General features: G+C 34.6%; 1 protein-coding gene across 1 annotated transcript in view; it reads right to left on the bottom strand.

Annotated features, from left to right (window-relative positions):
* The window catches only part of LOC311206397 (uncharacterized protein C8orf34 homolog), a gene marked incomplete at both ends in the record, with an annotated part of 158,997 nt that overhangs the window by 7,923 nt on the left and 129,529 nt on the right, over window positions 1-21,545 (bottom strand). Inside the window, 3 exons of the mRNA XM_084281678.1 lie at window positions 461-581; window positions 11,675-11,748; window positions 16,968-17,053. Of these exons, the coding sequence (XP_084137804.1) occupies window positions 461-581; window positions 11,675-11,748; window positions 16,968-17,053 (281 nt within the window). The remainder of the gene's footprint in view (window positions 1-460; window positions 582-11,674; window positions 11,749-16,967; window positions 17,054-21,545) is intronic.

Here is a 21,545-nt window from a genome sequence, read left to right as displayed (position 1 = left end):
ATGTTACTCACTAATTTAGCTGTAGGCACCCACTTGTGCCAATGTTAAAAAGTCAGTTTTACACAGCATGTTCATAAGAGAAAGGCAAGCTCCTTAAGAAGGTGTATGTGAGACAGAGGACTATTTTTCATCGTTGCACAGGTAGTCCAAGTCACAAGTCAGGCATCTAAATGATGTCCTAGATAGGACTAATTGATTACATTGCACTTACTGAAAGAACAGAAAGAGGGAGACTTGCTGATACCACAGACACTTCATCTTTTGCAAATGTATGAAAAAAATAAGGCTAAGCAAAAACACGGCATTATTATCTGAAGTCCTCTGATCCAATTCTTCATTGAGGACAATAATAAAGTTTTTACCTATTTTCTATCAGCATCTGAAAAAGATTGTCTTTTCCTTTGTCATACTGACATAGGAAGTTAAGTTACATTTTATTATCTCTTACTACCATACATACCAGCTAGATGTTTTTCCATGGTCTGAAGTTCTTTTGCTGCTAAGGAGTCCTTTAAGAGTTTCTGTCTTGGAGAACCTCCAGGTCTCACACCCATGGCATCCAGGGTCCAAGCTGGCTGAGACTTACATAGATAAAAATACATTAGAATATTTTTAATGTACTTTCATGTTTATATGCAAAACAATTTTTAAAAAGGGGATGAGAACTCATTTAGAATAGTGAATTTGGTGGGGGTACACTGTGCAGAATAAATAATGTTCATATGCAAAAAGTACAAAATATAATTTCTTACCTTAAATAACATAAATTGTAGGTGTACAAAATCAACAGTTCTAGGGTAATTCAAATATATACATGCACACGAGCACATTGAGACAACTTAACAGGACAAATTCTTCAATGATTTACATTCTATGCAATTCCAGTTACTTAGTGGGGGTTGCACTTACTTTAAATTACCATAACATTTGGCACAGTATCTCTGCAAAGCAGCACTTCTGGGAACATCACAGAATTTCCTAATCAAAATTGCCAGTGCTATTTTATCACTGCAAAAAGTACTTCTTTCAGGAACAGCAACTAAATCATTAAGGCAACATAGCCATTTGGAACAGATGCTGGCAAACATAACGCCTACCCAATCATTTCGCTATTGAATGCTGTGGTACTCAAAAGTTACCTGCATTTTCTGGAACCCATTCAGTAATTTCAAGTAATGGTTTTGAAATATAATGCTATGAGGTAAACTCAGTAAGTTTTTATATGCTTCCTTGAAATACACTAGAAGTATATGATGGAATGCTTAAGACTTGGTTATAAAAACAGTGAACAAAACATTAATTAAAACATTCTTAACAGCCTATGTGAAACAAATTTTACTTTATTACCTCAGCAAAACATTTCATCTGCAGTGTAGGGGGAGTCTTACTTTCTCTGGTTTCCCAAAGAAATAAAGCTTATGCAGTGGTCTCATCATCATTTACCTCTTACTAATTTCTTAATCTTCCAGTAAATGTCAAACAAATTTAGAGAGGGGCCAGGGTTTCAAAGGCATTAAGCTGATGTAATCGCAGAAAGAAGAATGATTAAGCAGAAGAGGGAGACCTAAACTGATGACCCCATTTAGGGAAGGCACACAGAGGTCTGCTGCTGCAGTCTGCCGCGCTGTACCCAAGTCACCAGCGGATGAATGGGATCCTGCAAAGAGCTGCAGCACGTGGTGGTGCTCTCCTGGCTGGGCTCTGTCAGCATATAATGGTTCAAAGGATGTACACAAAATCAAAAGTTTGCTATCCTCTTTGCCCACAAAAAATTTGCTTTAATTGCAAACATTGTAGCTGCCTTGTGTTTTGTTTTTTGTTGTTGATTTTTTTTTTTAATTAAGCATAATTCAACAGAAGTAAACTATTATATGGGATATAATCTATAAATATAATCTTTTAAAATCTTTTCCAATAAACACTGTATTGTATTCAACTGATGACTGTGAAGCATGTCTTTTGTTAATTTGTTAACACAGATTTATATTTATAAAGCAACAGCTATACTGTGAAGTTCCACATCCACACTTAAAAAAAACATTATTCATATTTTCTTGCATATGAAATAGGTCATACTGCAGGTAATCCTACCCTCTTAAAACATTTTAAAAACACAATTGACATTTTTTGATTTGCCAAATGTTTTTTGTTTTTTTTTGTTTGTTTGTTTGTTTGTTTGTTTGTTTTTTTACAGAAGCTCTACTCCAGTTAAATTTACACATATTTAATCTCAGGTAAATATACAGGTGAATAAAACATAAATTACTCAGAAATGGAAGTATTCCTGCAAACACATTTATTTCATACATACCACTATACTTTATTCACCCATTTCCCCAAGAGATTTTGAGAATTTGCCACTTCAGTCCAAGCTGTGAATTCTCCATCCAAATCATAACCTGGCTTGTTGATGTCACCTGTATTAAATTACTCACATCTGTTTGTTTCTAACAGTTATTAGTTACTCCATAACTACCTCTAGATAGAATAGTAACTCATTGTATGAGTGATTCCTCTGAAATAAAAGAAACAAAATAAGAGATGGGAAAGAGTAATAGACCCTGTAACAAAAATTTAATATTCTGATTACTTAACCTATTTTTCCCATACTCTGATCTTCAGAATTTTATGGGGGAAAGAGGCCATTTTTATATAAATTCAACAGTGTATCTTTTCATAATTGGGAAAAAAAAACAAAAACAAAAAACAAACAAACAAACAAAAACAAACAAAACAAACAAACAAAAACAGCAGGGCAATAATAATGAATATAGGGGGAAAATCCCCAAGGTTATAAGGATGAACTCTTTTTTATACAGTTTCATGCATAGATATAACTCTGATGAACTAAAGAATAAAAATTAGTCAGTGGGCTATGGTAATACTTGAAGACCAAATTGTTTGTCTATTATTCTCAACTCTATTGAAGTTTATCATAAACAAATAATTATGGGTTTTCTCTAACCCTGTAACCTCTAAACACATAGACTTACAAATGTTATCCTGCTGAGAGGTTTTCACTCTCTGTCTTCAATTTTCTATATACAAAATGGAGAAATCTTTCACTTCAACAAATGTCTATTGTTTCTTCTTATGTTCCACCTTTTCCTCTACCATACTTATTTCCTTTATGTACAGCAATAATGTAAGACATACCAACTAAGGTGACTGAGTGAAAGCATCTCAGCCTACTGCCCATAACAGAAACTAAAATAAATGCAGAAAAATTATTTTTTAATGGCAATCATCACATTAAAAAATAAAAAGAGTAATATTTAAATTAAATAATTTTCAGTTTGGAGACTCCAAATCACAAAGACAGAATAGAAGTCACAGAATCATTAAGGTTGAAAAAGACCCCCAAGATCATCTAGTCCAACCATCCCCCTACCACTGATATCAACCACTAAACCATTATCAAACATCAGCAATATTTTGCATGCTTCTATTCAGATTTTAAAATCTTGTATAATTTTTGTTATAACTAGATATAGTTATACATCTTCTTATAACTAGATAAACTGTGCATATTTTTTGTAGTATGTACTATCATAAGTTGACAACATTTTGTCTCAGAATAGCATTTCAAAAGACCAGAATAATATTCTAATACTAGTTATAGAACATGAGATATTTAATAGTAGCAATTTAATTTAATGGAAAATGATGTGCTTATATTGCCTTAGAATTAAACACTCAATAGAAAATAATGATTTGGAAAATCTGAAAAAAAAATAGAGTTTATTATGACATTAAAACTGCAGTGTAATGAGTTTTTTGCTCCTTCAATGATGCTAGATATTTCAGGGCTATAAGAAACAATATTTCATTCCTTTTGGAGGCAGGCTCAAGTAATGTGTTATATACATATATATATATGTATATTAAAAAAAAAAAAAAAAAAAACTTAACATGAAAAATATCTTTTAATATTTTGAGATTATGCATTTAAGTGCATAATACATAAACACAGACAAGATTTCTCTGTTTCTCCAGCAATTTATGTAACAGCCTTATTCCTAAGGGATAAGCACAAGCTGAAAGCAAGGGATGTTAATAAGGAAGCTCTGAAAGCATGTCAGTTCAAATGCTTTAGCAAGAAGAAATGAATTTACACAGCCACAGCAGAATTCAGTGTTACTATTTCTCTCCACTGGATGAATGGCAGCAGTTCAGATATCTCATTTAAGAGAGATTCAGACTTGCAAGTCATTTATTTCAATCTTCTTATTCTACTTTACTGAAAAGTGTCCTTTGTCTACTGGCCAGGTACAGCAGAGATAAAACAATCATTTTGGTTACCTCAGACTTTAATGATAATGACAGTAGACTGAAAGTGGTTGAAAAATTTAGTATGTATGCATAAAGTATATGTATAGAAGTAGTCCTTTTCAATGCCTTCAGTATCTTCCAAACTGCAGTTGCCCTTGATAGCTCATTAAGCTTTATAAATATTAGCACAAAATTTATAAATGGCCTATTCATATTAACAAGATTTTAAATCTAAATATGAGGATATTCCTGAAAGACATCCTTGCCTTTTCAACTTGTAAAAACAGCTCTGGGCCCTGTTCATGTCACCTTCAAACTCTGAAGGTAAGACGATGTCTCTTTGCACCAGAAATATGTTCAAAACCCTTGGGATATATTTGTTAACTTTTAAGGTCAACTATGCATCCACTTCTTAATTGGTTTTCTTTACATAACATCATTATTTCTTCACAAACAATATATTCATTAGTGTATTCTTTACTTAGATTACTTAGCAAAATTACTCCTAAAACATAAATTACAAAAGATAAAGCCAAAGGCAATGTCTCTCATCACTGGTTCCCTGAACTTCTGAAAAATACTGTAGCTTACTGGGAAAGTCATGGTGGTACACAAATACTATTAAGGATGTCATAAGAATAAGAAAGTTTTTCAAGATCATTATAAGTACTTCAATCTGCAGCACAATGTCATTTTGATGGCATACATTATATAGCTTTTATCCCTAGAAAAAAAAAAAAAACACAAACAAACAGTGCAAATGTGAATGTCTTGATCTTGAGCTGAAACAACATGGGCTGGCCTGTAATACCCACAGATGCCTTGGGATTTCTGCAGATGTGCAACATTTCGGAATATCTGAGGCCAAGAGGAAGGCCTCCAAACTACCTACATCATCTGGAAATTAAATACCTGTTAGAAAACAAACTACCCCCTCCTGCTGACCATAAAAAAAGTATTATGAAACAATGCAATGATATTTTTCTATGTCATTTGGGCCTACTTCAAATTAAAATGTCCAGGTACTCAACAGGCACGACCATGTACAAACACATATTCTCTTTTCAGGTGCAGGGAGAGTCCTCACCCCACAAGAGACAGTGCTTCCTCATTTTTAAAGATTACCTTTTAATGATGAATTGCATATTCACACCAAAAATACAGATAGTTAATCACAATAAAAAGGAGGTGAAATCTAATTCAATCCTGAGTTCCCCACAAGTTGTATATATGTTACACATTTTGATTGAACTTTTATTCTATATAAAATTATATATTCTACATAGTTTTGCTATTCAAGTGCAAATTTTATTAGTAACTTCAGGAAATAATATTGTAAAAAAGACCACCACACTTAATTTTCTTGTATAATCCACTATTTCTTTGCTGAATGGCTTGAATGTCTTAAACAGAAATATTTGACAGAGGTTCCTCCCAGTGCAAAAAATTCCGCTTATTCAACAATTTGTTTGCAAGTGTCCTTTCCATCTGACCAAGAAGCTGGCAAGGACAATTGTTATTCAAGCTGTGGAGCTTTTATGCAATATTTTGTTTGAAGGTTAATCACACAACATTCATAATTTTGTAAGAGTTCACCAAAGTTTTAAATCTTTCAGCTACTACTATCTGTTCAAGCACTGGATGCGAGCTTCTCAACATGCTTTTTTAGGTACTGTAAAAATAATAAAGCTCCTCAGAGCTCAGATGCAATATTGGCAGCCACCTCTAATCCCATCTCCCACATTAGGGGCTGTTCTATTTGAAATGCCGTGTAATTGAAATTATAAGCTTTCTGCTTCCCATGGCAGCTGGCCAGAATGTTTTACACTAAACCTTACACTAGAAAAATGGTAGTTCAGGTTAACTTACACATAGGTTTTCTGTTTACAGGCAAGAGAGGAGGAAATACATAGGCACCTGGTAATAACATTTGTTTCAGTTTTTGAAATATAACTACAATAATTTTTTTCTAAGTTTCAGTCCTGTTTTACTTACTGTTATTTGGACTAATAATTTTGAATTTGTCACACCAAAGATACCAAAGTTTTAGACAGGTAAAACAGGGCATTCATAGATTTTTTTTATTTTTTTTTTAAGTTCAGAAAATTCTTTCATTTTAAAATTACATGTTAGAAGATCAAATATTTTATATTATGAGCATTGTCAGTCCAGAACACATTTACCATTCTGTCTACAACAAGAAAGATATCATTGGAAGTGCCAACCATGTGCCCCATGCAATGCCTACCAGTGGGGCTAATGGAACTGAACCTGTGAGGGGCCAGGTCTTTCCACCAGCTGTCCTTATAGCCAAGGGCTGAAGTCTCCGCAGGGACACTGGGCAGCCATGCCATGTGTCACAAGGATTGGGCCAGTACCTGGGGAGCTAGGTTTTGCAATAACCAAAATGATGTCAGCAAATAGAAAACGAGGAGATAAGAAGTGAGAAAGCACTTCAGGTGCTTTCCAAAGCAAAAGAGAATATTTTAAGTAAGAAATTATTGCTTTGCAACTGTGCACTCAAAATGCCATATCTGTTTTATGAAACTTGTTTCATATTGATTATTTCTAAACCAAAAAATTTCAAAGCATTTAATTTTAAATATGCTGAATTTCCACATACTTACAAAAGTGAATTTGGATTTGAAAAAGAAAAGAAAAGAAAAGAAAGGAAAAGAAAAGAAAAGAAAAGAAAAGAAAAGAAAAGAAAAGAAAAGAAAAGAAAAGAAAAGAAAAGAAAAGAAAAGAAAAGAAAAGAAAAGAAAAGAAAAGAAAAGAAAAGAAAAGAAAAGAAAAGAAAAGAAAAGAAAAGAAAAGAAAAGAAAAGTAAAGAAAAAAGAAAAGAAAAGAAAGAAGGAAGGAAGGAAGGAAGGAAGAAAATACTAATTCTGGATATGTAATATATAAATATGACCTTTATAATTCATGCTACCTCAGAATCACACTGCTGTTATGCCAGATGTCATAGGAATCTTAAAATACTTATTTTAATGGCTTACCTTCTAATTGCTAAACAGTGACCCCAATCCAGCAAATGACATTTAGTTAAATACAGAAGCTTAGGTGATCTAAAATTGTTGGTTATAGTGAAACTTGTACAAATATTGTTACTTCCCAGTATTGTTCCAAGAGAAAATGAGGGAAAGCCTAAGAAAGTTTCTATCAATTACAATTAAAATTACACATCACTGGAATATAGCTGTATTCAACATGTACTAATACCATGAATTAAAAGTTTATTTTTTCTTTGTGTGTGAAGCCTCAAATCATTTCACAAACTGAATTCCCAATTAAGGAATTTCTGTATTTATCAAAGAAAATCCTGTGTGTATTCCATCTGGGAAAGCAACAGAGAAGTTCCAAAGGAGTAGAGAAAACAAGACAGAATATATTTAAATCAGAACACCTCTATAAAACAATTTATTAGAGTGTTTTTTCCCACAGTAATAAAGAGCAAAAACCCAAGGCATTCTCATGTAAAAATGCCTTTTGCAGTTGAACAACTTTTCTTCCCCCTACCCCACAACCCTCTTTTTGTTATACTTGGATTGGTTTGCCTTACATGGATAATTTGCAAAGAAAAATACACCTTTTCATGTGTATATGACAGGAAAGATAAGTGAATGCAAAAGTTCACATGAATAAAAACAGTAAGTATGAGTCCTGTTACATTCAGTTGGCAAAAGAAGCAACTCAGAGTGAAGGCAAAGGCTACTCAGTGTGAATTGCCCACTGCATCTGCCCTGATTCTTTCTGTTAGTTACTGTAAATTTAGTTGATTCCCCAGATACCTTACTTTTCCATTACTGTCAGAATTCCAGCCAACCAAACTTTTCCCTAGTGTTTCCGTTCAGTGTTTTCTGGAAGATTTCTAGCCAAATATTTATAAGACTTGTTTATACAAATATAAAGTAGAATAAGACAAAAAAAAAAAAAAAAAAAAAAAAAAAACTTTGCATCTTGCCTAACACTTTTTATTAAACTAAATATTTGTCAAGAAAAAAAAAAAAAGAAAAGAGTCCTTCAGTAAACCACAATCTCTAAGGACATTCTGAATGCTTGATTCCACTTTGAGTCCTTGCAAAACCCTTGGGAAGAGTGCTGATTCCTGTAAATACTTCAAACTGATTTTCAAATATCAACTCTCTTTGAGAAAAATAAAGCTTAGCAAAAGATTCTGTTAAAAAGACTAAAGGGAAAAGGTCTAATTACAAAAATTTCCAGTCTCTCCAGACATGTAATACCAAAAATACACGTTACAACATCATAATGCAATCATAGTATAAATTACACTGAGCAATGTTATAGGCATAGATGTTGCATGTTTCTTCATATTATTGGCATCCAGGCTGCATTAGCCTCCACATGATCTTATGTGTGGACTTGTATACTGAACATGAAAAATATAACCTGTATAGCTTTTTTCTGAAGACTTTCTAAAAATACTCTTCCATAATTCTTGCAGCTTTGTCCCACAACTTTTCTCAAAACACTTCTCTGAAGGTAAAGTCACATTTAAAGATTAGTCAAGTATACATGTGTAGAGAGAAATTTATGATAATGACCAGCTTAACTAGCAAAAGACTCATATTACCCTAGTGGGACACAGTACCAGTATTAAATATGGAATATCTTCACCTAGATCAGGAATTTTTAGAGGTAATGTGCACATTTGAGTGAATGTCATGAACCAATTTGTTCAATTTATGAGAAGTGTCTGATCAACATCATATTTATTCTACTTCTTCCTTATCTTGTAACTCATATCTCATATAATATCTGAAAATCAAGTATAGTCATAAAAATGTATTTTGGTATTAATTCTGAGGCCCTCTTCAGGCGTAATTCTTATTCTTTTAAAGAATTTGTGAGAATTCATTGCATGAATGCAATCTTCATAGTTTCCCTAAGGGGAACCTCAGTTCAATCTCTATATTTTGTATGTAAAGATTGTCACAAAATAAGTCTCACTGGAAGTTATTAAGGGACCACAGAACAAAATATTACTCCTTCAGAGCCTTAAAATGCAACAGCAGTTGGATTTTATTTTTTTACTTTTTTTATTTTTTTGAGAAGATATAGGCAAACATCCAGTGTTTGACAGCTGAATCTTATGTTGCATAACAGTCATTTTAAAGAGAGAAAAGTATATAATCAGCTAATCACACTGATAATCAGTATGATTTAAGCTAATCACAATAGCTTAAAGATCCAAAACACAAAAGCCAAAAGCAGATGAACTAAGAGTTACTGGCTTATTGGTCCTTAGTAACAGAAGCAAAGGAATTTTTCCAAGAGCTCAGGAAAGGGAAGCTAGTTGCCCTTGCCCTCAGGAAGAGGTTGGGTCGGCAGAGCAATAGCTGCAACTTCTGGTCTTGACTTCTTTTTGCAGCAGAGGCAGTAACAGCAGTCACGTAGTGGGTTTCAGGGATTTAGTCCAGTCAACTTCACCACCTCTGGCAATCTACTGTTTTAGGCAACTTTATCACAGAATGGCCAAGGTTGGAAGGGACATCTGAAGATGACCTAGTCCAACCCCCCTGCCAAGCAGGATCACCTAGAGGATGTTGCACAGGATGGCATCCATGCAGATTTTGAATATCTCCAGAGAAGGAGACTCCACAACCTCTCTGGACAACCTGTTCCAACGCTCTGTCACCCTCACAGTACAGAAGTGCCCCCTCATATTCATCCAGAACCTCCTGTGTTTCAGTTTGTGCTTGTTGCCTCTGATTCTGTTTCTGGGCACAACTGAAAAGAAGAGACCAGCTCCATCCTCTTGATACCCTCCCCTCAGATATTTATACACACTGATGATGCCTCCCCTCAGCCTTCTCTTTTCAAGGCCCAGATCTCTCAGCCTGTCCTAGTATGACACGTGCTCAGTCCTCTAATCATTTTAGTAGCCCTCCTCTGGTCTTGCTCTGGTAGTTCTATGTCCCTCTTCTATTGGGGAGCCCAGTACAAGTATCTATGCCTAGAACAAGCATTAAATGATAGATGTACAAATTATATGTCTGTTTATAAACATGTGTACACATAGCAAGATTTTGCTAAGAAATATAATGATCTTTTATTTTCCTTATTATTTTTATTTTTCCATGTAATTCAATTTATCTGTTCCTTTTTTCCTATGCACATGTCTGTGGAACTGAAAAATCAAAGCTGGTAGCCATGGGTCCAAACCGGTAAGAAAATTGTGTAAAAAACATAAGAAAGTGTTGCAAAATTTATTACACCTCTCTGTTCACTACTGTGAAGAGAAGTAGAAAGGAGGCTTGAGTGAGAAGCTGAAAGCAATGGCTACTGAAGTTCTGCTCCTCATTCCCTTTGTCCAATATCCACAAATGCTCTGTGAGCTTCTGGCAGTCCATGTTCTCAAAGATCTTTAGGAATTAAACAGAAATTCTCTATCTGCCAACTGCTTTGATAACTCTGATTTGAAATATACTAAGTGTATTATAGATTTTTGATTGTTTAGTATTTTTAGCTTTACTAGCAGTTAGCTGCCTGAAAGACTGCAGGATCAGTCTGCATTGTCATTTTCCTTTTTTCTTTAATACTGCCCAACAAATATTTAACAAAAACTTTGCCAAAAAATACTCACTTATCTTACCAATCCTGTGCTATAAACAGGATTGCTATGAGTGGACAGAAATTAATGTTTCCTCTTACATCTGTCTGAAAGTTTGTAAAAACAAATAACTACTGTCTTTTCAAATAATTTGCCTGAGGGGGAAAAAAAAAAAAAAAAAAGCAAGCCCTTCTTTAACTTGTATTCAAATTTACGATGCAATACAACTAGCTCCAAAGTTCTTATTATATAAATTGTCAAAAATTGTTAAATTTTAAGATAAGAGAACTGATGAAAATATCACCACACATAATACTGCATTATTTTAAAAAAAAAAAACACAGTTTAAATAGACATATCTTTATCAGTTTCCAAGTAAACATTACTGAAAAGCTGAATTATAGTTGAGATGTTATATCAAATTTCATAATAAAATTTAAAATTTAAATGATTTTGTTCTGTCCATTTTGTAATATTGTATATTATAAAACTCTTAAAATGGACATTTAACTATTAAAGAAATATTTAAGGATGTACAGACATAGTTTATAATGACTGAGCTTTCAATGGAAGCTATATAAGTTAGGCCAATACAGTACGTGTTCCCATGAAATGATAATAATAGATTTCTAAATATCACCATTCCTGGAATGAAAAAAAAAAAAAAAACTTCCATAGAACTGAATATTCAGAAGGGATAGGCAAATTAAGCTTTCCTTGTTTAGGATGACATTGCTGGCAAGCAAAACCTTAATCTTTACGTACAGTCTAATTTTTACCAAACTATTCTTAAAACTTACAGGATTTCCCATAAGGGAAGATACTTACAGATCCTGACGCTTGAGAGGCACTCTCAAATTCATCAATATCTTCCGTAAGTGTTTCAACCCCAGGTACTTGAGCTGTTCCACAGAGGTAGAAGAAACATAAATCACACTAAATAATTAACTGGTAGTCACTTTGAAAATAAAATATGTATACATTAACTGCTGGGAAGGCAAATGTAGCTACCATACAAGTACTACTTTTCAGTTAACACTTCATTGGATTTTAATTTATGGCTAATTTTAATTTATAAGCTTAATTAAATGAGAAACTGTATCTCTAACATGAACAGAGCGACAAGCAAACTTCCTTCTGCTGCCAGATGTTTTGTAGGTTATTATTTTTCTATTAAAACTAAAAACTGTTTGTCCTTTGCACAATGGAGTAGTGGATCCTCAGTTTTAATAAACTCTATTAAAGCAAATGTAATTGATTCAATTAAACAAGTTAGGATACAGTTAAAATGTTTGAAATAAGAAGTTTCAGTCATTTTAGGCAACGTTTAAGGCTATGCAGGCTATAATTTTTACCCATAATGTCACATTTGTAAAAAAACAAAATTTGCTGAGCAATCTAGAATTTTTTGGTTTGGTTTGGTTTGTTTTTTTTTTTTTGTCTGTCACATATGTAATGACTTAAAAGACAGTTTATTTACATGTAGCTAGAATCATAGAATATCCTGAGTTGGAAGGAACCCACAAGGATCATTGAGTCCAACTTTGGCTTCACACAGGACCACACAAAAACTAGACTATGTGTCTGAGAGCATTGTCCAAACACTTCTTGAACTTTGGCAGGCTCGGTGCCATAACCACTGCCCCAGGTAGCCTGTTCCAGTGTTCTTGGTGAAGAACCTTTTCCTAATATCCAGCCTGAACCTCCCCTACATATGTCAGAGAAAGCAATTTCCAAGTAACATGCTATGCAGTTTCACTGTTTGCTTGTCAGTCCAGTAGGCAATTTGATGCTGTTCATAAACCATCTAAAAACCAAGATGCCCTGATCTTCCCTAAGTTCTGCTGCTATTCAGAGGACACTTAGCAGGGAGGTTCTTATGTTTCTAAAGTGCCCTAATTTGTCAAACATCTCAGATTATACTTCTTATAAAAACTGAACTGTACTGAAATACAGCAACTGTGGTTACCACATTCATTGCATTTGCAATACTGCTGTATTTCAGTACAGTTCAGTTTTTATAAGTATAATTTGCAATGAATGTGGTAACCAAATGAAAGTGGAGGAAGAAGAGGTGACAATGATGCAGTGTTGAGAAGTGGTCAGAGAACTGTTCAGGATTTTAGAGATGATGCCACATTTTTGCCACTGCTGTGTCTGGTTCACAACCCTAATTCCCAAATACTTTCATCCTTTTTAATTTTTTACTTTAGTCATGTAGTTCATTCTGGAATAGAACTCTATGTGTTAATTACAATCCTATTTCTATTGAATATTCCTTATTTCAAACTTTCCCCCACATCCAAATGCCTGTTTTGAACTTTAAATTTTATCGTCACTTTAAAGGAAAGACAAACTTTGAAGCTACATATCCTTGTATTTTCACATGTATCAGGTGGAAAGGTGAGCTGGTTAACTACAACTAATATAAACCAGTGACTCTTGTTTGATAGGGAATTAAGTATGATGTGAAATTTGCTTAGCAAAATTTATTTAGCAAACTAAATATTATGTATAACAGCATAATCTGTAGATCTAACAACAGAATGGAATAGGAAATGCATACCATGGCATAGCACAGTATAACCCATCAGTTTCGGTCCAAATACATTGTTCCAGGAAGAGCCACAAAACAAGTCTTTGTCCACACCTCAGAAATATGTAGTGTTGCATACTGCATTGAAAAGTAGCTCAGGTTGCAAACAGCTTTTTTCAGATATGCTAGGCAGTTTTAAAAGTTTAAAGGTCTATGCTTTACATTCACCCGACATTCAGAGTTTACTCCCTAATGAGGTATTGTATTTTAAACCTTCTACAAGAATGCACTGACTGCAAAGATCTTATTTGCAATTTCTTTCCTGCCTCACATCATGGCTCTCACTCCAAGGGTATTGTACTTGCCAGCAAAAGAGACTGAAACAAGTGAAACAAGATCCTACAGTACTACAGCAACTGGGAATAAATGAACACATGCTTTTACTGATACTATCTCTTTATATAAGTTTATAAAAATACACATTTTTATATGACCTGTACACTACCCCCACACTGAGAAGAATATAGAGGCTGACAGACACAAACTTTTACCGGATCAGTCCTGTTGCAGTGTCTATCTTTTAAAACCTCAGCCCTATCTGTATAGAACAAGAGGAGGACTTGCTGGAGGACTGATCCATGAGACTGGACTTGTACTGTTATCTACACGGGAAGTTTACAGTGCAGTCACAAAAGTTGCCTCTACTAATAAAAATCAGGAGCATAGCTATTGAATTCTTCCCTTAGTTATTTTCTGTGAAATGGTCCAATGGGAAAGAGAAACAGTTTTGATGGGTATCATTACACAATAAAAAGAAACAGCAGCATTAGAGCATCTTGTGCTGTCCAATCTCAAGACCTGATTCCTGTCTCTCATTTTTACTGCTTAGATCAGACACAACTCTGCTCAATTCAGCAGGATTGCACTAGAGGGAAATCAGTGCAGTGGTTAATTAGAGTCAGGTCCAGATTGTCAGTTGAGTCAGTATTGTGCCTGATGTTGCAGGTGATCTTCTTATATAGTCTATTGCATTGACTTTATTAGGTGGAATTGCTTTAATAAGGCTTATGTATAAGAGCCGTTAGATCAGATGTGCAGCCAATTACTTCTGAACCTGGTTCATCTGAAATCCACAAGAGAGATGCTCCAGATCAAACAATTTAACAATTTCTCACTAACCCATCAAGGAAAACTGCCTCAACTATACTATGCATTAGCACCTTGCTTGCATAATCCTGAAAGAATGGTTTACATCAGCACTTTGCAATTTATAGTTTTCTCTCAGTGAGGTCATTGGTACAGATAAGCAAGAGTAGAAAATAAACTCTAATAAACTTGGGAACCAAAACCTGTTAATCTTTTTTTTTTTTTTTAATGATATAATACATTCTTAAGAAGACATAACTAAAATTTAAAGTGCAACTGGATGCTTTGGTTATTTAGGGTTTTCTAACAGTATCTTTAAAAGTCTCTTTTATCATCTTCTTCACATACATAATATTTATTGGAAATAAATATTTATTTATTGGAAATAAATATTAAATACACAGAAAACAAGTAGTGTACTGCATTTATAGGAAAGATGGAATGGGCAGCTGCCTGAGTTTTGCACCTGTTTGTATTCTGTGCCTGCTTGCAAAACACGGATCTGTTTTTGTTTGTTTTATCAAAAATTAATACTAGCCAACATCTTAGGAAAAAATATACTTTGAAAGGCTGAACATTTCTGAGAGACCCTCTTGACAGAAATTTGGTAGTACCTTACTGTTGACCTCAGTCTTTCTGCCCTAGAAGCTGTGCTATTTTCTAGCTATATAGCTAATGGGTTCATGTATATTCACAGACATGAAACAGACATGGTTATAACATGAATCTTGTTGCCTCATCTACCTTTTTTTTAAGTGAAAATGTTCTCCCTCTTTACTATTACCATACTGACTACAGAGTATTCAGAGATATATTAAGTGGTTAAGTTAGATGGCTATAGCACTACTGTGGTCCACACTATGCAACCACAAAATATTCATTTGCTTTGTTAGACGTATCTAACAGCATCTTTGAACACCTTCCTTCATCCTGGTGCCTTTGCCACCTAGCAACAGGTGGCAAATTTTACTGACTTTCTGCTCCCAGTAAATACAAATGAGCCTACAGTTTCAGGGAGTGATGGCAGATTAGGTATAATTCTTCTACAAGAACAAGGGTACACAGGAAGGGAAGAGGAAGGCAGAGACCTGTTCAAAACAAATTGTTTCGTATTCAATTCTGCATATGCCATAATCTATCCCAAACAAGCCAGCACCATTTCCCTTTCTTGGGATTATTCAAATAAAATAAGAATTTTGCTTTCCTTTCAAAGGGTTTAAGTGCAGTCATCAATCTGTCTTTCTTGTTGATAATCCTCATCTAACTTGTAAGAACTTAATATTTTGAGATTTTTATTCCCTCTCTCTATATATATATTTATAAAGTCATCAGTGGCAGAGGACAGGAAAAACAAATGGCATAACTGCATTAAGCCTTTAATCTTTAAAGACACACTAGTTACTAATGTTGACATATGTTGCTTTACAAATGTGGTAAATGAACAAAATGTCAGGTTGATGTCTTACCTAATAGCATTAAATAGCAGACATTTAGTAGGATGATTAAAAATAAAATAATAATAAAAAAACTTAGTTATGATTTGTTTTGCATTAATTAATCAACATGGCTAACATGTCTGCAGCTGCTGAAGACTAAACTGTAAATCAAATCTTTCAATTAATGGACTCAGCTGGTCCTGCCCAGAAGTACAGGAATTGATTGAAAGATTTATCTTTGCAGAATCTCTGTCCAAACATCTATTCCTTTCTGTCTCCATTTCCAGTGACAAGATAAAGTTAATCTTCATCAACTTAATCTTTTATAAGAAAGCAGGGCATTCTCTGACAAGATAGCCCTTAGGAAGTGCTTTTTCCATTAGATTTCAGGTGTTCTGTTCAACAACCAGAGCAGAAATTGAAATAGGGCTGTGTCCTGACTGCAAATTACCACAACATATACTTATGTTGATATAAGGAGAAAAATTGTACTTCAGAGTTTTTGTATAAACTCCTTTATGTTGATTTTTTAATTGTCAGTGGTGCTCTGAGAGATCAGAGAGGCATTTCTGATACTTAGTTTAAAAGCAGAGGAGAAATTATTTATTTTTCCTATATATTATTTGAATCCTGTGGCTGTATTTGTACTATTAAATTAAATATTCCAAAGACCATTCTTCATCACAGAGGCCAGATGGCAAGGAACAGCCCATGTTTATGTTATTAAGCTATGTCACATCCAAAATACTGTGCTAACATACAAACTGTCTGCTAAGGATGAATACTGACCCCAAATATGCCTTCTTTTGTGGTGCTAATCGGCCACAGCCAAGAACATGTCATGGACTCTTCTAACATATTTAAATGTAAATGATTGAGTTCATGTGCCCAGGAACACCCTCTGGAAATGTTTAATCTTCTTTTACAGACATAAAATTTACCCTTAAATTCAAGATAGTGGGGTGGGTTTTTTTGATGGGCACCAAGTATTTATATAACTCACCATCAGAGTCTGACATTGCTGGCTCAGATATTTGAGATACCATGGAGACATCTTCTGGCCTTTCTGCCATATTATCTCCTTGCAATCTAAATTGTGGAAAAACAGAACAAAAACATATGCAATCACATTCCATAGATAAGACACATAAGAATGTTAACTACATACCTCTCAACACCACTGACCTAATTAAAAGAGTGGCTTTGCTGAGAAGTCAGCATCCATGGTCCAATCATATCATTCCAGATTGTTTAATAGCCAAAACCTGACTCTACAAAACAGTCAACTGAATCCTACCTTGCATATTTATACAAGACTCATTTTAACAACAATGGATTTTCAGTGGTATCACATATATATGAAACTCTGCAAGCATCCTTCACTACGTTCAAAAATATTTGAACTGGACAAGATTGTACTGAGTGTCTGTGTCGATGAGTTAGCAGCAGGGTGGCGGCAGGGTTGTCCTCAGTGAGAAGATGCCAGGGGCTGCTCCGTGCAGGACACAGATGGTTCTAGCTGGCTCCAGTGGACCCACCACAGGACAAAGCTAAGCCTGAAAGCCAAGACAGTGGCACCTCTGAGAAAATGCATTTAAGAAAGAGGAAGATATGCGAGACAGGTAGAGGAAGAGGGAAGGCGTGGGAAAGAGCAGTAGGAACATCACAGTAAGAGAAGGAGGTGCTCAAAACACTGGAGCAAATATTTCCCCAAGCTTGGTGTGAAGACCATGCCAGAGCCAGCATCCATTGCAGACTGTGGAGGACCTACATGGGAGCAGGTGGATATTTCCTGAAGCAATCATGGCCCATGGAGAGCCACAACGAAGCAGCACAGAGAAACTGTTACAGATTGACCACAACCCCCATTTCCCCTACACTGCTGGTGGATGGGAGTAGAGGAGTCCGGAATGAAGAAGTGAAGTTGAACCTGGGAAAAGGGGGAGGAAAGGTGTGATTGTAATATTACTATTCTTGTTTCTCTTTAGCCGAGTCAATTTCAATTGGCAATAAATTCAATTAATTTTCCCCAGGTTAAATTTGTTTTGCCCACGACAGTAACTAGTAAGCAATCTCCCTGTCTTAATCTCAACCCACAAGCTTTTTCACCAGAATTTCTGCCCCTTTCCTGGTGAAGGCAATGAGTGAACAAGCAGCTGAGTGGGCTCTTAGCCAAAGTTAACCCACTACAAGTAAATACACACAAGAGTATTTCCTCCCTTTTAAAAGAAAAATCCAGACTTTATTGAAGGTATCGTCTTCATGCTTTCCTCCTGCATCGGCTGACTGCAGTGCCTTGGCAGTAATTTACAAAAATAAATCTGTTGTTTTTCAAATGAGTATCCCAAGAGTCCCACCATACTTCTTCAGGTTCCTATGAATCCTGAATACAGATTTTACTCTGAAGAGATGGTCTATAGTGCTTAACACAATATAACTGCCATTTACATAAAATTTATTTTAAGTTGAATTTATTCAGACATGAAAAGAATAAGAAAAATGCAAGCCAGTTTTGCAGAGCCCAGGAATTATAAGAATGCACTGAAGTAAAACCTTGGGGAAAGAAATAACTCATCTCTTAAAAGAAGTTCCTTTCACTCTGTATTCTCACTCTCTGCATCTGCTTTACATGAGTCTTTGAATTAACCTTTGAAACCAAACAGAATCTCCATATTTGCCCTATCTGAATTTCACATTTTATGACTTGCACATTTATCTAACATATATTCTAAATATTTTTTTCTCCCCAATAATTAAGTTTCTGTCCTTTTAGGACAGAAAACTCAGTATAAATTCATAATGACTCTTACCTGAGGAAGCAGTTCCATAGAACTCAAAACTCCTTAAGGCAACAAAAAGATAAAACTTAGAAGTTGTAAACCCAATTTTGAAAATGAATTCTATGAATCCCTTATAGCTGGTTTGTAATGCTCTACTTGCCAATTCTTTAAAAACTTAACTTATAAAGCAGGCTCTTCTAAAGACAACAGTAAAACAGAAACAAGTAGGTTTGCACTATTACCATAAAGATATTCAAACAGGGAGAAAAACTCCAAATGAAATAACCATGTAAGGGAGAAAGACCTCAAAAATCACATCATTTGCATTTGCATTAAAACTGACCTGCATTACATACAGACACATAAATACTGCAAGCATGTATTCAAGTGTATAAGGATATACATGGAATCATAGGAAACAGAAGCAATGCACACTTGTCTGCAACAATTCTGATAATTTATCTGTGCTTAATTAAAAGGAAAATTAATCCAACTTTCTCTGCTTATATTGCACTCCCAAAAGATTATCTCTAGAAGTAGGTAGGAGCTGCTTCATTTATCCCTTCAGATATCTACAGATTTTGTAATTCATTCCCATTATGAGATTTCATAAATATCCCTGCCCTCATCCCCCCCCCCCCAAGAAATCAGACATTAACTATTTAAAAGATTCTCATTTTATTCATGAAATTACATACAATTAAGTGGATCCTTTGCCTCATGACAACTTTGAAAAACCCAGATCACCTTCCTTTTACTTTCTAAAATCTACCTGTAAGTTCTTTTAATAGTGTAATACACGCTACTTCATTATGCCAAAAGCATTACACGTGGAGCTACTTACATAATTTGAATTCTGGCTATAAAGAAGTAGGGTCCCTGTGAGAGGAAGATTTGATCTCTGCAATACACAAATCTTTGAAATGACATCTACTTTTTCTAACAGAGTTCACTATTCACACTAATATGTTCACTCAGACATATTTTCTAGCGATCTTGTCTTCTAATCCAACTGATTTTACTTAAGCAGAATATATGGTGAAACATATCACTACTATCTGAAAGCTAGTCCTTCCCACAACTTGTATTTGACAAGAAATAAAAGTTGACAGTATCCAAAGTCCAGATGAGTTTATTGTTCTTCCTTATTGTAATCAGCTGTCATCATACTTCCCCATTCTTTTTATGCGACAGAATTTGTGGTCTTGTTTTCATATCTCCCTCATACTCATCAATATCCAACGTACATGAGACATTAAAAGGACAGCTTCTTGACATTATGGTAATTGCTGCTTTAGAAAGATGTGAGATGACTAGTTAGATTGATGACCCCACTTAGAAGCTGAAAAGAAAGAGACGAGATGACACAACAAAACAATTCCTTATTTGAATCCAAAATCTATCTAACAGCATTCTAAAATTACTAATTATAATGTGTAACTAATAAAGTATGGGATTAGTGGAGAGGGAAGGAGAGGATAATACTAGAGAACCTGTGATTTCTCCACTTGTACTAAAACTATGCAGTAGTCCTCCATCAGCTGCAGTTTCCAGACAATAGGGCATTGGAATTAAACTATAATTTGGAGAGAAAACTAACAGAAAACAGTTAAGGAAGCTGAAATATTTTTTTTCTTCCATGACTTAAAGTTGGCATGCATTTTCAAATATGAAGTTTGTGCATTTATGCCTAAGAAAACTGCTTTTTAACAGGTAAAACGAAGTCTCTCTTGGAGAGCAGCTATAGGTATGTCTGTATTTGAGTGTGCACATACAGATAGATGCAAAATAAATTCCTCTAGCACACTAAACTGCTAATGTCAGCATATACTACGGTTGTCTTCTATATCAACACTATTGTCATGTGATATTCTTAAAATTAGTAGCAAAAGAAATTGAAGTAAACTCCTTGTTTTGGCAGGATGCTACAGCAAAAATATTCACCAGTAATCACCATTCTTTCAATATTAGTGAATGAGAAAAAAAATTACTTCCAAGATCAGATTCATAGAAATAATTGAAACCACTTAACCACAAGCATAGGTACTTTCTGACATCAGGGTATAATAAGAAGGAACAAAAAAATCCTGAACACAAAACAGAAATGTTTCTGATGCATGAATATTGAGATATATGCTCTTTAATATTTGCTGTTTTGTGTAAACTACCAGTTAAAAATACGTACATTATAAATTGCCTTGTGCTAGTTTATGGTAGAGGTTGTCATCTGGGAATTTTTCTGTGTTAAATTGAATACTAAACAGTATTCACCCTCAAAGGAGGGTGGTGGCTTGCTCACAGTCAGAAGAATTGGGGTTATATTTATATTAATACTATTCTGACAAACTGAGGTGCCAAAAAGAGAGAGAAATAAGAAGAAAAGAAAATGAAACAAAAGCAGGGTTAGCATTTTTGGAAAAGCTCTTATATAATACCCAAACAAACAACTACAGGCAAACATTTTGAAATCACGATGTACATGCTGACCTTCAGATTCTGGTAAATGATTATGAGACTTTTTCTGTTTTAAAATACCAAACTAGAGATGAACTAATTGGCTCCAATTCTGATGTCCCCTAGAGGTGAACAACAGAAACCTTGAAATTCCACTTCAGAAGAAATCCTGAAATCCTGCTATTTCTAGACAATACAAATGTTTCTTCTGGCTTTTTTAGTAATAAAGAAAAGTTCCTTGAGGGGTTCTAAGAAGGTAAAGGGCACTCTCCAAGGAAGAAGTGAGAAATTACATGCCTGAGAACTGCAGCTCTAGCTGTTCTCTCTGTTCTGCCCTGTGTCAGCTA

Source organism: Netta rufina (assembly GCF_964035555.1).
Source record: "Netta rufina genome assembly, chromosome: 2".
NCBI lineage: Eukaryota > Metazoa > Chordata > Aves > Anseriformes > Anatidae > Netta > Netta rufina.
The sequence above is the reverse complement of the archived record's forward strand: the minus strand, read 5'-3'. Positions and strand labels throughout refer to the sequence as shown.